This window comes from Uranotaenia lowii, chromosome 2 (genome assembly GCF_029784155.1).
Source record: "Uranotaenia lowii strain MFRU-FL chromosome 2, ASM2978415v1, whole genome shotgun sequence".
Classification (NCBI taxonomy): Eukaryota; Metazoa; Arthropoda; class Insecta; order Diptera; family Culicidae; genus Uranotaenia; species Uranotaenia lowii.
The window spans coordinates 175,214,297-175,231,058 of record NC_073692.1 but is presented as its reverse complement, the minus strand read 5'-3'; the positions used below and the strand labels follow the sequence as shown (position 1 = coordinate 175,231,058).

The 16,762-nt window shown below is 35.8% G+C and overlaps 2 protein-coding genes across 8 annotated transcripts in view; both read right to left on the bottom strand.

The window, feature by feature from the left end:
• Positions 1-16,762, bottom strand: part of LOC129741846 (uncharacterized) — a 138,891-nt gene that overhangs the window by 107,151 nt on the left and 14,978 nt on the right. For all 7 annotated transcript variants that reach the window (XM_055733639.1, XM_055733642.1, XM_055733640.1 and 4 more), the window contains exon 2: positions 7,591-8,024. In XM_055733639.1, coding sequence (XP_055589614.1) covers positions 7,591-7,765 — 175 coding nt within the window. In that variant the 5' untranslated portion in view covers positions 7,766-8,024. The remainder of the gene's footprint in view (positions 1-7,590; positions 8,025-16,762) is intronic.
• The window catches only part of LOC129741851 (DNA-binding protein RFXANK), a 134,388-nt gene that overhangs the window by 115,965 nt on the left and 1,661 nt on the right, over positions 1-16,762 (bottom strand). The window lies entirely within an intron of this gene.

Sequence of the window (16,762 nt, the reverse complement as noted above, 5' to 3'; positions counted from 1 at the left end):
TGCCGGGAATGTCGCAGTATCCCAGATGTCAGCGAAAAGACGGTGCAACATTTGTGCTGACAAGGCAGGGTCGGCTTTTAGCATTTCAGCAGGGATGCAATCGATCCCAGGTGCTTTGTAGGGTTTCATGCCAGGATTGCCGCTTCAATTTCAGCCATCGAGCCAGCCAGCACTTCATCGATCAGTGCCGGATTATTCCCGTTAAGTTTTGGAAAATCTCGTATGATATACCGATACACAAGAACGGTGTCAAGCTCACCGTTGAAAACTATTGTGGTGCTGCAATTCTCTTTGCAATACCCTAACTTGTTGAGAGTATTGCGTACGATAAGATTTACCCGTGGGTTGTAACGAAGACTTCGGACGTTCAACATGGTTTTCTCAAGAAACGCTCAACCGTAACGAACCTAACAGAGTTTGTATCGAGAACCTAACAATGGATGATGCAAGGTTCCAAGTTGACGCAATATACACTGACATGTCCAAAGCCTTTGATATAATCAATATAAACGCTCTACTGTCGGTATTATGCAAGAATGGAATAACCGGATCCTGTCTTCAATGGATTCGTTCGTACCTGATCGAAAGAATGCAATTTGTCAAACTGAAGAACGTGAGATCTAGTAGTTTCTCGGTCAACAGTGATGTTCCACAAGGGCGTCACTTGAGATCCCTTTTTTTCATCGCTGTTATGAACGATTTTCCTGAAGTTCTGACTGGTGTGTTCATGCTAGTATATGCCGATGATTTAAAAATGTTTTTGCCTATTCGTCGCCCGAAGGGCTGCGTGACTCTGCAAAATGCCTTACACAGGTTCACAGAGTGTTGCAGTAGATAAGGCCTAAAGATCAATTCCTTGAAATGCAACGTGATAACATTTTCTCGTAAAATAAGCAATATCACTTATGAATACCGCTTTGAAAACGATTGCATTATTGCTCGGCAAAACTCAGTGGAAGACTTGGGAGTGGAGTTGGACGCGGAGTTAACTTTTTCAAAACACATCGAAAAAGTTGTACCAAAGGCAAATTCTATGTTCGGAACAGTTAGTAGAATCTGTCACAAGCTGGATAATCCCTATACGATTGTCTCAATCTACACTGGGTTAGTTAGGACCGTCATAGAATATACCGGCATTGGCGACCGTACTACAGCCTACACAATAACAGACTAGAGAGAGTTCAGAAGAAGTTCTTGAAATACGCTTTGAGAAACCTTGGGTGGCAAGCAGAAATGCCGGAGTATCGAGTATTGTGCATGCTGGTAGGTTTGGATATGCTGGAAACCCGAAGAAATCGATCGATGCACTGTTTCTAAAGGATTTAATCTGTGGAAGACATTATTCGCCGTATTTATTATCTCTCCGTACGAAGATCGCATCGGTTTACGAAGCGCAAGGCCGTTTCAACTAGCAAATCGGATCCAGAATTACGCCAGAAACGAACCAATGTACCGGATGATGGCATTTTACAACGCAAACGACGATGTTATTCAACTAAGCATGGCCAGAGAACAAATTAAAAGAAGAATTGTGCAGTGCTCTTTACAAATTAACAATTAGTGTAGTTATTAAGTGTCATTATAGAATAAGATAAAGGGCTAAGGCCTAGGATCTTCATTGAATAATAATAATAAAAAGGCCGATCACAATTTTCATGTTGTTGAGGGGGTGATCCCAAACTTTTGGCCGGCAGTGTGTATGTAGATTGGGATTTTAACCACTCGGGATCATTCATTCTTCTTGATAATACCGGTTGAAACAGCGTGTTTAAAAAAACAGCAACAATATTTTATGATATGAATGAATGAATGAAAATGAAAATTGATTATGAACTAAGATCACACACAAAAAAAAAATACATAACATAATGTTTCCTGATTAATTTCATTAAAATTATTTAAAAAAAAAGAACAAAATCGGGAATTCAGGAGAAGATCTTAAAAAGCGATATTTTTTGGCCCCATTTTACCCCTATGAAAATTTTGTCATTTAATAAAATAATTATTTTATATCTCACTTGAATGTTGATCGATTTTAGCAAAGTTAACATTACAATGAAACTTAAGAATGCATACAACAACTCTCAAAACTTTAGATCGATCGACTAAAGAATTCTAAAGATATTCACATTTGTATAAGAATTTAGCTTTTAAAAAAATAATTGATCAAAATAGCAGTTTTATGGAATATAGCTTATTAAAACGGCTAATAACTCATGTAAAATTTGGTGCCTAAATTCATCTTCCCGAAGTTAAGATTGTTTTCTTTTTCTGGGTAATAAAGGCCATATAATACATCACTCAGATGTCTCTGGTCAAATCTGACGTCAGATTAGACCTTCTGAAAAAATTTCACATATGATGTCTAAGTATTTTTCAGGCCATTAAACCTGCGGCTTCGGATTTAGGTTTAAATTTTCCCACTGTACAATGTGGGAAAAGAATTTCGAAAGAATAAAAAAGGTGGTCTCAATTTTTTTTGAATTTTTTTAACTTCATCTGTTCAATTTGGGTTAAAAACTTAAAAAAAAAAGTGTAAAATCAACGACAAAGATAGTGACAATTAATAAGTTGAAATCCTCATCAAATGAATACTCTAAGCTACACCGTAGAACATTTCAAGAATTGAAGAATGTTGTAGGACTAAAATACGAAGAGTGTTTTTAATAAATTTCAAAAATATTTTAAATTTTTTTTAATTACAGAAAAATGTACATTGGTGTTTATCTCAATGTCCATTAAGCATGCAAGAAAACCCTACTGTTTTCAAGTATGTATTTGCTGATCAGTCACATAAATTATCTTATAGTTTTTTTTAATGAGGATGATATTTATAATACAGATAGAATTCAATAAAGAAAACCTAATCTGGAATTAATGTCAAGCAATGTTTTTAAGAAATGTATTCAAATAAAAAAACGAATCTCAGTGTCACTCTTTCATATCCTTCGCCCAAATGGTACTTCACCGACATGAAAAGGGAAAGCATTTGAATTGATCTATCGATTTCAGGGCAATGACGTGTTGAATCCGCTTGAGGATTTTCCCACACTTGAGCAAGACATGCGGGACCTAATAAACTTCACCTACAAAGTGGATACCTTCTTGGAGGTTTGTTTGTAAGTTCCCGGTCGCGAAGAAAACAATAACCGCAACAAAACCTAGTACAGCGCACTCGAGGAAGCGAGTAGCTACACCACAAGTGCCAACTTTCGCACGTGCCAGTTTTACGCAGAGCCTGGACTTTGTGGCTGTCAGAAATGATAGCTGTTAAGTTACCGTTTGCGGGCTCCAAGCTTGGTTTTTTTTTCCTTTAGAAGCTTTGTTTGACTCCCAAAGAAAGTGTATAAAAATGATTGATGGCCACAATGAAGTAAGTTGAGCAATTCTCTAAGTCGATCGGTTTTTGAGTATGTGTGAAACTAAGCGATTGTAATATTTCTTGCGAAACGCCGCGTATGTACCTACCCTACATCACGCGTGTCAGGATGTGCCAATCGATTCAAGGTTGTGGCCTTTCTGCCGTAGTAAATTGAAATTATTAATCGGAAGAGGGAAATTAACCTTGATCGAATCCGGTACCGGGATTGATTGACACCGGAGGGTGTATTAGTTAGGAAACGGAAGGTAGCACTTAATGTGGTTTTCTTGTGCGTAAATGGGTAGGTAATCATTAGGCACTATTTTCGAGCAAGTAATAGCCTTGGAATAGTGTTGTGATTTGACCTGTAGGCTACATGCACGTTCAATCATTCAAAAAAGTTCAGTATTATAAGCCATCTACTGGTTGACCTTTCAAATGAGAAAAAATTGGAATGAGTAACGAATTTGATGGTTAATTTAAGTTCCAGACGCACTTGGCTTATTTTCCCAATAAGTGGAAAAATACCAAAGTAACTCTAATTTTGAAACCTGGAAAAAGTGCTTCAGAGCCTTCAAGTTATCGACCAATTAGTTTGCTTCCTTCCTTAAGTAAACTATTTGAGAGAGTTATTTTAAATAGAATGATGATTTACATTAATCAGAATTCTATTTTCCCTGACGAACAATTTGGATTTCCATTCTACAACACATCAACTTTTGAGTGTAACCAATATGATTAACGCTAGCAAATCAGAAGGTTAATCAACTGGTGTTGCCCTTCTAGATATGGAAAAAGCTTTTGACAGTGTAAATATGGCACAAAGGTTTAGGAACTAAATTAGCTCGTTGTTATTTTCCTATATATCTTTCAAAAATGATCTGAATGGGGGGTAGGCTTAATAGCAAGTAAGCTATCAAAATTCATGCTCTGCAAGGACACCCATTAGAGCTGGTGTCCCTCAGGGCAGTATACTTGGGCCAATTTTATACAATATTTTTACTTCTGATCTTCCTGATGTACCAGAAGGAAAAGGTAGAAGATTATTTGCTGATGATGCTTTGCTTTCAGCCAAAGGTCGGAATTTATGGGTGGTACGCAGTAGATTGCAACAAAATTTAAATTCCTTTTTGAATTACTTGAAAATTTGGAAAATTTCTCCTAATGCTTCTAAAAAAATCCATAACTTTTAATGGGGTTTCATTAGAATAGTCTTGACTTGACTTGAGACTCACACTTGATCGGATCTTACTTTTAAAAATCACATTGAAGATATTCAATCTACATATTTGTAATAAACACACTGAATCTCTTTATTCTCTCATCACCAGGAAATTCAGACTGTGCCCGAGGAATAAGTTGATCATATACAAACAGGTGTTCCGACCAGCACTAATGTATGCAGTTCCGATTTGGTCTAGCTGCCATTGAATCGATCGAAGAGATGGCCAACAAAATCATCTCTAACTTAAGAGGAAAATCGATGCTGTCTTCCATCGCAGAGATTCGTTCTCTTTACAATTAAGTTAGTTTTTAGGATTTAAACTTAAGTTTATGCATTTTTTTTGCTCTACAGGATGTTCTTCTATATATCAAATACTTTATTGCTATAGCAAATTTGCGTGAAATAAACAATGTTTAAAATTTACTAAATCAAAGAATTGAACTGATTATAATTGATCTAAAAACTTAATTAACTGTAGTAATATAACTTGAATGCTATGATTAAAAGACTAATAAAGACAAATTTAAAAAAAAAAGTTCCAGACGCATGTTGTTAAAATAAAGTCTCCTGTGAAGTCATTATTTGGTCGGGACTCGACAGGCCGAACTGAACGCCATCGGTTTTTTTTGTCGAAACACTTCAACTTTATGTTCAAATATTTTCATCTAGAAATCTAGGGGAAAAATATTTTATGTTTATGATCCAAAATCAATAGTTAATAATCCAAGGAACTCATGCCAGTCAGTTATATTTGACACATTCCACGCGCTTGTACCGCTCAAAAGTGATTTTTATTCGTTCGCGTATCAAAAAATTTCAAACTTGTCTATAATTTTGATAATTCAAATCATATAAAACCAACGGAAAAAGAGAAAAAAGAAATCAACGTTGCAGTTGGCGGATCGTTATTGAAAAACTTACCCGGTACAATTGTGTTCGATGTTTACTCTTGGGCTCGAACTCGCGGATATCGGCTCAGGAGACAACAGACTTGCCAACAGAGCTATATCACAAGTCCTCTAGATTTTTTTAACATGTTTTATATAATTTGAAAATCAATTTTGTTTTGTTGAAAAAGGGTGATTTTGACAACTTTTCCAAAATAATTTATTAAAAAATATGATAAATTTGTTTTGGGAAATTTTTTAACCTTTTGAAGCCAAAAAACACTGCTTCATTTTGCAGAAAAAAGAATTTGTTTATACATATCCGATGTGGTTGTTTTGAAAAGCGAACAAAAACAGTCGCAAATGAGTGAATTCATGTTACAAAAACAGATAACTTTTTAATTTTTTGAGAAAACTTTGACATTTTCTGACATAAAAAATGAGATGTTCTTTGAAAATGATAGGACAATTCTAAAACACTGAATTTTATAAAAATCGGTTGGAATCTAGCCGAGTGAGTTACAACAGCGCGAATGAGTGAATTTACGTCACTAAATTTAATTTTTTTAAAATTTCATTTTAAAAAATATGCTCTAAAAGCTGTTTTGACCCTCTAGAGATGGTCAGATTTTTACAAATCGAGCATAGTTTAGTTGATTTTTCAATAGATTCGTCATTTTCAAATAAAAATACCAAAAAATTTAAAAAAAAATATTTTTCTTTGGTAAATCTTAAAATGAAGTCTGTGATGAACAGTAGTAATTTTAACGTATGATCCCTCAATATGTTGCTATTCAAGTACCATTCAAAATAAGGAAAAAGTTAGGAAATAACACGGAAAATTTATGATTTTAAAAGTCGGAATATCAAAATATCGCTTTTAAAAAAGTAGGTACATATAATTTGAAGGCTCTGACGAATGGTTCAGAATAACTTGATATTTCGTGACGTGAATTATCCTTAATTTTTTTAAATTGTGACCCAGAGATGGGTTTTGGCTCAAACATTCAGTCAGCGAAACTTTTTTTGTAGGGAAATGAATCCAACTTAGATGAAATTTCAGGGACTAGATAAGAGAAAATCGATGTTGAAAAACATGCGAAAAAAATTCGCCTTGTCTCCCGGTAGGCCTTGAACCCACATCTTGCGCCTCTCCGGGGCCCGTGTATTAACATTCTACTACAGGAGACCAACCTGGCGTATCGCGATACGCCGATACGCGATACATTGGAATCGAATGGGATTTTACGTTTATGTTGAAAGTTGGGATGTCTCTGAAAACTCTCAAACGCAAATCGGGTCTAATGTCATTATTGCTCTTGGCCTGACACCATCTGCTACCGTGAACTAAATTGAACTAAAAGCATTTTTTATATTAAACTAGCTGACGCGGTGTGCTTTGCTACACCTTCCAAAAATTATTGAAATTTCTTGTGCTCTCATGCCAAATTTGGTTTCGTTTGCTTTATTAGTTGTCGAGTTATGCTATAAAACTAGTATCGGAGCCCCTCTTCCTACCGATCCCAAACACTCTCCCAAGCCAAATTTCGTTCCATTTGCTGAGTAAGTTCCCAAGTAAAGTGTAAAAAATTGTAAGGGAGCACCTCCTCCCTTAAGATTTTGTACATGGAAAAACGGAAGGCTCTCAAAATATCATATAAATATTTCTCGTATTCAAAAAAATTGTTTTTTCCATAAATTGCTTACTTAGTAGAGGTCAATAAAGTTATTTCCGTTGACATTTTTTTTCTCAACGGATTCATGGCTCATGCAGTAATTGCAGCAAAATATATACTTTATATTCTGCTTTGCGAGTATTAGTTTTCTTTTGTGCATTCCTCAATAAAAATCAATAACCCAAAATTTAGTTAAAATTTCATCTACATCGTAAAATATAAGAAAACATCATCTTCAAAAAATTTTTATTTCAAAACAAGTCGTTTTTTACTACTAATATTTATAGAATTCTTCAGAGATTTTAAACTTTTTCTGGTTGCTTGTTAAAAATGTCCAAGTTAAGCAACAATTTAAATTGTATTTTTAACCCAATTAGGGCGGATTAGCTAAAAAACCAAAAGAATGTTTAAAAAAAAAACATTTATCAACTAATAACTTACCTTTCGGTGGTGACGAATGGAAATATAGGCCATGGGCCTTTCTCCGCCGTTCCCGGGTAAGGGGTCCCATGGCAGGTGGCGGCGCGGGTGCCATTATTGGCGAAACGGTCGCAGTTGGGGGTGTCGTTTGTGACTGCTGCTGAGTGACAGGATCGATCACCTGTAGTGCTACCATTAATCGCGTCAAGCTTGGAGACGTTTACACTTTGTCAAAACGACGAACGGCATACAGTTTAGCAAACACCCCTAACTCATCACTCGGTTGTTTACCAACTTCTCGAGGGCATACGCTTCATTTTACCGTTGACTTATGGTAGCTTCGATTCGGAAATTGACAGCAGCTCAAATTTGTTACCTATGCCAAGGTGACTTTTCCGATTGGGGGCGACTGAATTATTTTCTGAAACTCTGGTGTAAACCTGATTTGTGGTGTTCTGAAAAAAAGAGTAAATCAATGGAAAAGGAAAAGTTATACTTCTATCAACAATAAATAGATATATTGAGTTGGGAATTCACGTGACGAAAGAAGATAACAATTATGAAAAAGTCGTGAATATTGGGAAATCTTTAACCGAGAAAAATAAACCCATGCAACTAGTATCTACAAACATATTTAAGTATATTAAACTCTGTCATAAAATAATATTATAAACTCATGGATCCAAAGTTTTTATCAAAAACTATTTTTAATTTCTATTTGATGATTTAACGCAAATTATGGTTTTCTCTTTCTTTTATATTGATAGGCTGAATCTTCCCTTAAACTATTTATACAGCCAGTTCAACAGAAAGTTTCCTAACCAATGCGAGAGACCTTCACCTCTAACTCGAACCATTAAATGTCAATCTGAGAATTGTCAAAAAATGCTAATTTGTGCCAGTTATCATTATCTGTTTTTTTTATTCTAAACGAGCCAATAAAGAAATCATGTTTCAAAATGGTCAACAAACACGTAAATGGTCGATTTGAAAGCTCGTTGACTTGACCAGATACCAGGCAGAGCCAGTAGGCCCGCAGCAGTTTGTCCGGAATTCTACAACGGACACATGGCGTGTTGGCGGTTTCTCTTTGAAACCTCCCTCGAAGCGCCTGATAGTATTGGATAGACCGTTTATCTACCATGCTGGAATATTCTCGAGCAAAACGACCCGTGTAGAGGAAGAAGGAAAACCCGGAGGCAGGAAAAATATTCAACAGTTCGGTCAGTTTACATTTATTATACATTTTATCGAGCTCGAAAAAATATAGGACACAAACAGTTCTGCAGCTGTGCGGTCGAAGATCGAAAAATTCTAATGTGATGGCTGCAGGTCGTTTAAAATTTTATGCTACAGCTAAGAGTTTCCTGGAAATCGATTTTGAACTGCCAGGCTCTCCTGGCGTGATGTCACTTGTAGGTTGATTGAAAATTAAATTTCAGTGCGCTTTTAGGTGAGTGTTTCTTCGATTGATGTTAGAATTGTTTTTCAATGCAGTGAAAAGTCGTGAACAGTTTTTTTTTATTCCAGAGGTGCACTCAGAGTGTTTTGAAAACAGATCATAGCATAGCATAGGGTGACTAGACACATCATGCATTGGCTAATCAACGAGACTGCACTGAGTCGATTTGGGGTCATTTTTTAATTTCTCAAATCCTAGGGTCTTATGCGCTTTGTTCTGGTCCAAAACTCATCCATGGTGTTTTGCAATTTTAAAGTAACGTTTACAATAATAAATTTTAACTTTTAGTTTGTACGGGAAAATTGAATATTTTGCTCGAAAAATCAATTTCATTTTTTTATCTTCTGTGTAACCTAGCCTGTTCATGGTTTTTGTGCGAATATATAAATTCAAATTTTCTGCTGAACAACTTTGTCGAAATCCGTAACTTCGTATCTTATTAGACAAAAAAGTTATTAGCTGGTGAATAGGGATATGTCTCATGGCATTGAAAAACTATCAATTCAACTGACATCATCATCCTATCGAGGTATTGCATGACTTCTTTGCAAGTGATACATACATTTCTGGTAACCCTTATTTTTCTGCGCAAATAAAAGAAAATCAAATAAAATCATTTCATCAGAACCAAATCAATAACTTTTTTTGTTAAAATAATATGTCTGAAAACTGGACGAATAATCTTCCAGTGTTGTTAGTTTTTTTTTCATAAAAAAAATGCTCTGTTCTGGGCGTTATAACTATTTTCTCGTTACTCCTACCGCTTGCCGTCTTCGTCAAAGTTGAAGCCAGAGAATTTTCAAGTAAGCTCCATGTATTGGAACATCATTTGAATTTAAGGAAAACGCGAGCAATTTGAACCGTAGAAATAATTTTTATTCGGGAGGCAAAAGTTAACTATAATGTGGTTTGCGAATATACACAGCCGAACAGTGACGAGGATATAGTGCTTTTGGTTGTCGCAAGATGGCCCTTCTGGTACAGTGCGTATTCCATAACTAGCGCACCACAAATTGCATGAGAACAAAATATTCAAGAAAAACCTAAAAAGTTACATTTTCAGAACAAATTTTTCGCATTTTTTCATACAAAATTTCAAATCAAAACCCGAGTACCTAAATCTGCCAAAAATCTGCCAAAAATCTGTCGTTCGTTTTGACTAAAATAGAAAACATTTTAGAAAACAGGGTTTTTGAAATTCGAAAAAATGAAACAACGAAAAAAACAAAAAAACGACACACCCTGGAATGTATGTACACAGCAAAAATTTAATCATGCTATTTAACATTGAAAGCAAATTATTGGACCATCGCTTAAAACATAAATTTATGGTTCATTTCGAAATTACATCATGGCTTGTAAAATTACAAACGATGGAAATGTTTTCTAAACGTAAATTCACATCGGGCAATGTAATGTATAAATTCTAATTTTACATCCTTCTCGATTAAAATTTAATCAAGTCGTTTTTTCAGCAAATCGCGCGGGCATCCAATTTTAATGTCGAGGAAAAATATTTTTTTACTTTTTTTTCATGACAAGATCATAAAAAAATCAAAACAAAACAAGTGAAAGAATGGATAGCAATTTGAGTGAAGAAACTTAACATATTTTAATTTTCAATATTTTTATTCAATCTTCCATTGTGTGATCAAAAATTGTATAACCTATTGATTACGAAATAAATTAAGAAAAAAATATAACTATAAATAATGTTGGTCGTCGTTCTCGTAAATCATTTAGTTGGTCAAATCTCTTTTTCAACAAGTCATCCTGCAAACAAGATCTAAGAGTTTAGAAGCAGCTTCCGGGTACATAAAATTTGTTTGGTAGTTGACCATATTCTAGCCTGATTGGCAGAAAAGTTAAATATTCCGTCATCATCAAAATCTGTAAGAAGTATCATAAACGTTAATACATATATTCAAAATTGTAGTGTTGACATTGCTTTTTTTGTGTGTTGATTTTCATTCAATATTATTATTTATTTCAATTTTGCAGTCTTTCAAGACCAGGCTGGGTATTAATTTCAAGATGGTTTTATAAATTAATTTTGAAATAGTGATATTGTAATTTTTTTCCCGCCATTAATTGTGTTCGGGCACGGCCGATGGGGGGGTTCGGATTTCGGGGTATTTCTTCCCGTCTCAGTCGACGGCATCCACCAACAGCAGGAATCCGGTAAGTCGCCGATACTCACCCTTATTCTGGTTTTCGATCGAATGGCATTCGTTCGAAAGTTCCCCCAAAAAGTATTCTTGTTTTCGTTCGAACGAATAAGAACAGTTCGATTTTTCGAACATAGTTCGTTCGAACGAATGTAGGTATTCTCGTTTTCGATCGAACGTATTTCTGCTACCGCCTGACAAACGCAAGTCCAATGCTGCGAACAGAGTGCGTTTGATTGAAAAATTCTCACACGATGCCAACATATTTTTGAAAAATTAAAAGAAAATAGGAGAATAAAATGATTATAGGGAAATTCCGATTCAAAATTAATTCAGCCAATAGTTGACAGATATTTTTGCCATTAAATAAGACCGGTAGTGGAATTCCAAGGATTTTTAAATTATTTAACTTTTGCGGAGTGCAATAAAGTGATAAAAAAATCGTTTATTTTAAAAATAAAAATCAATAATTTGCAAGTTGGAATATGTAAATCATTTTATTATAGAAGAATTATTCATTTGATAGCGGATTTTGAACCGAATTAAACATATGCAAACGAGAATGAGGCCGTACATCTTGGGAGGAACAGCAGAGATAGAGAAGCATCATTAACACCGGCGGGTAATGGCTCCGGCTCGATTGCCATCTTTTTAACACCCGTTTTAGCTGCTGCTGGTGATGTTGACGGCAGGCAAGATCCATTCGTACAGCGTTTTCCCTGGTTTCCGGCTTCCGTACTTCAATCCGCCGAGCAAAATTTCACAACCCCACAAAACAAGAACGGTTGTTTACATTGAATTTGCTTGCCAGAAATGTCATTTTGATACGCAGGGCTGCCTATAAATTTCGAATTTCATCTGGTAACACCAATCTCGTACGTATCTGATTCGAACGAAAACAAGAATAGCCTTTTCGAATTCGTTCGAAAGTATCCGTTCGAACGAAAGCTAGATACGCCGTAAACAAGAATAGGGGTGACTTTCTGGTACAGCAGCTGATCACACCCGTTGGGGGAGCAATTTTGTTTGCACTATTCGGTGTACGTTGTACCACTTTTAGACCCGATTTCGGATAAACTTGTAAAAGTCGCTTGATTGGACTTAACTATATTGGTTTATTGGGAACGAAGTGAAATTCCGTGCGTTTAGTTCAACTGTACTTTCTATTCTACTTATATCTAAAATGGCTTACTACACTATTATGTGAGAACTCTCTCGGCGTTATGTTTAGTGTTGCGAGAGAGTTAATGTTATTCTAGGGTACATGTACAGATATTGATGTTTTCGAACAAATTGATTACAGTGTCAAGTGAACATAGAGGACACATATTACAAACAGAAACAATTCAGATTTCCTGATCGGTGTAGTATCGATCAAATTGAGCAATCCCCAAAATGATGATTTTAGTTTTATTTCTCAACATAAATTGACTGAATTTCTAATTTTTCAATGTAATTTTGATTTAAATCGAAACGCCTAAAATACTGATAGGTTTGATGTGTTTATTCATATTGTCTTGATATTATTATCCGCCTCTAGCAACTTAAAAAGTATCGCCCATGCACTGAAATTTTGAACAAAGTTTTTCCGAAACTATTCAGTTAAGACACTAACTTTTTCGCTTACCTGGTAATGCTAAGGTCCGAAATTTTGGTCATTATAAGGTTTATTACAAAACCTCCGTTGATTCTCACTTCCGCAGAAATTATTCGGATGTGTTAAAAATTATTTCTTAAACCAAATACAGTAGAATGTTTTGATTGTGATGTGGTGACCAGAGGTGCCAGGTGTCCTGATTTATCAGGATTTGTCCTGATTTTCAGATCGTCCTGATTTTTCGAAAGCTCCATAAAATGTCCTGATTTTCATAAGAATTTATCAAATATAATTTATTTTTAAGTTAAACTATGAGAACATCGAATAAATCTTTTAAACCAATTCAACAGATGGTAATCTTCGGTTCAGATGATATTTAAATGCTGTTTATCGATATGAACTGCAGGCAAGCCAAAAAACTGCGTACTGTTGTTGCATAAATTAAGGCATTTACAGGACCTGTATTTCGCCTTTATTTATGCAATCTAAGCAGAGCTGTTTATTATATCCATGAATCAAGAGGTGTCCTGAAAAATCCTGATATTTAGCTACGCGTTGTCCTGATATTTGACGAAACCACCTTGCACCCCTGGTGGTGACGCAGTAGAGCGACACTCATAACAAGTTTCGAAACTTTGGATAGGTAAAAAAACCCATAACAGCTGTGCTAAAGAAAAAACTCAAAAACAGGTTTAATGATTAGTTTGAATTAAACGACTTGCTTCAGTCAGGTTATCGACTCTCGCATTTATGAATATTTGCATGCCGTAACAATTTCACCAAATAGTTCGTCAAGTACTGTTTACTATTCATACTGAAAGTGAGCAATTAATACGAAGTTAAAATCTTCAACAAATTTGTTCAGTGGAAAATTTTCTTTATAGAATTTATAAGTTGGAACAAAAACGATGAGTTGGCTCACGGACTTGTGATACAGCTCAGTTGGCAAGTCTGTTGTCTCCTGAGCCGATGTCCGCCAGTTCGAGCCCAAGAGCAAACATCGAACACAGTTGGACCGGATAAGTTTTTCAATGACGATCCGCCAACTGTAACGTTGATAAAGTCGCGAATGCCATAAAGATGGTAAAACGACTATAATCGAAACAAAAAAAAATGAGTTGGATCGGTTCCATAGAAGAAACTAAAATACTGTTGATTTTTCAGTACAACAAAATATTCAATTTTTCCCATACAAACCTGAAAATTCAAATTTACTCATGTAAACGTTACAAAAAAACCCAAAAAAATCCTGGATGAATTTCAAACCAAAACAAAGCTTTTTAGACACAAGGGTTTGAGAAATTCAAAAATGACTCCAAATCGACTCAGTCTACTGCACAGTTCAACTTCAATTATGATAAAACCCAGGATGTATCTCATAATTCGGAAAGAATTCCACTCGATTCCCGTGACGCTTCATCATTTCTGAAATATTGAATGAAAACTCTACGAGTATAGAGGGAATCCAAAGAATCTTCTTAATAACGACCAATGCTCATTCCATCCAAGTAGCTCGGCTAGTGCGGATGTCATTTTTTCACTACCGTTTTAAAGCGAATTTTTTTTCGAAAAACAAAAGTTTGGCAGTCTTATCAAAGTTAAAAGTGCAGTTTTGCCGCAGATTGTGGTTTTTCCTGCTGGAACGATTGTTAATTGCCGTTCCCCACCAGCCAACTACCGGCGCGAGTGTGCTGTTATCAATTTGTCAGCAGCAGCGGATTGGTTGCCGTTTTCTTCAACACCACCAAGGCCATTGTTTTCGAAAGGGTGCTCTTTGTTCGCTCTGAACATACGGGCTTGCGTACCGAGGAGGGCGTTCCGAGGATTCTGGTTCTGATTGCCGTGATCGGGATTTACAAGGAGGACCCAACATTTTGATATTGCTATCGCTATCTTCAATCAACGAAGGACGACTAAGTGGTGGAGCCGGTGCCGGACACCAAAGCTGATTAACTCGTAAAGAAGTGCTTGCAAGTAATCCTTAATTTATCCTTTTTTCACTGTTTCTTGTTCTATTTTTTCTCTTTATTTATTTTTCAAATATTGACTGCTTCGCTCATATTTTTCAAACGGAAGGCATTCGCGCTTCCGTTGATAAATATGAGGGAAGGCGGGGGGTTAAACCCGCCAACTGTGGATGATGAGAATGGCATCAGAGAGGATGAGGAGCACCTAGAGGATTCGGATGATGCTGGTCCTTCAGGTATGAATTTTTCTCGGATAGAAGATAATTTCGCATCATCCACGGTTGAGAGTAGAGCAACCCGTCTCCGAACTTACCCAGATGGTTCAATTTTCACTGGGCCTTGGGTGGTTTTTATCCGGCCCAAACCTAATGGAAAACGTCTTAACGTGGTACAGATAACCAAAGATCTGGCGAGGTGGCCCTCCGTGACCAGCATTTCAAAGGTGCGACCAGACAAGTTGCGCGTTGTAGTGGCTGACCGGAAAGGTGCAAATGAAATTGTTGCCAGCAAGTTCATTAACCTAGAGTACCATGTTTTTGTTCCGTCTCGAAACGTTGAGATCGAGGGCGTGATAACGGAAATGAGCCTTAAGGCAGAGCACGTTAAATCCAACGGTGTTGGTAAGTTTAAAGGCCTAGATTCGACTTCGGTCGAAATCTTGGATTGCCGTCAACTTAAAACTGCCAACGTTGTGAATGGAGTTAAAAAGTACTCGCCTTCAGCCTCATTTCGTGTTACCTTCGCAGGTACCGCCCTCCCTCACTACATTTTGATCGACGGAATGTTGAGGCTTCCTGTGCGACTCTTTGTGCCTCGCCCAATGAGTTGCAAAAAGTGCATTAAAATGGGACACACCGAGTCCCATTGTTGTAACAAGGCACGCTGCCCTCGTTGCGCAGAGATTCATGAGGAAGGAGCATGCTCAGCAATAGAACAGAAATGTGTCTATTGCGGGGGCTCACCTCATGACATCTCTGTGTGCGAGGCATTTAAGAGTCGCTGGGATAAGGAGAGGCGCTCTTTGAAAGAACGATCCAATCGTTCTTACGCCGCACACAGGGGTAAATGCACCTAATAAGTGATCAAAATTATTTGCGGACAAACGGTAAACGATAGACTCTTGATGTCTTCGCAACATTTTTATATTTTTTGATGATCTATCAAATTCTTGAAAGAAAAAAGTGATTTTTCCACCTGGAAGGGAGATAAAAAAATTATTTCTTGAAATAATTAGTTAAGAGACTTAATGTCTTCACAAAAGTTGTAGACCTTATTATTTTAAGCAACTTTGTTGAAGACAACATAAAGATCGTATGAAAATCATAAAAGTTACGAGCATTTTAAAAATAACGAGAATTTTAACAAGTAATTTTGAGTTTTTATTTAATATCTTTTTAGGTATACGATTTACAAACTTGATATATTTGAGAAAGTTGTTCAAATTGTTAAAACATATAATTTTGTAGAACATTTTAAATACATATTTCAACTAAGAAAGGAGATATACTACAAAATATCCAAAATAATGCCATTTTTCAGTAAGTTATATCCTTAAAAGTTCGGACGAGTTCGGATAATTTTTTGAGTGGATTTTGTTGGTCAAGTTATTGGCTTTCCATTAATATATAAATGAAACATTAGTTTTGAATAGATTTTTTACAAACAAGCAATCAAAAATGAGCTTTTTCCTCTAAAAACAGGAAAAATTGAGGGGTTTTTTCTTCGAATTTTAAGTGTTTCTAAAGGAAAAAGCTCATTTTTTATTGCTTGTTTGTAAAAAATCTATTCAAAACTAATGTTTAATTTATATATCAATGGAAAGCCAATAACTTGACCAACAAAATCCACTCAAAAAATTATCCGAACTCGTCCGAACTTTTAAGGATATAACTTACTGAAAAATGGCATTATTTTGGATATTTTGTAGTATATCTCCTTTCTTAGTTGAAATATGTATTTAAAATGTTCTACAAAATTGTGTGTTTTAACAATTTGAACA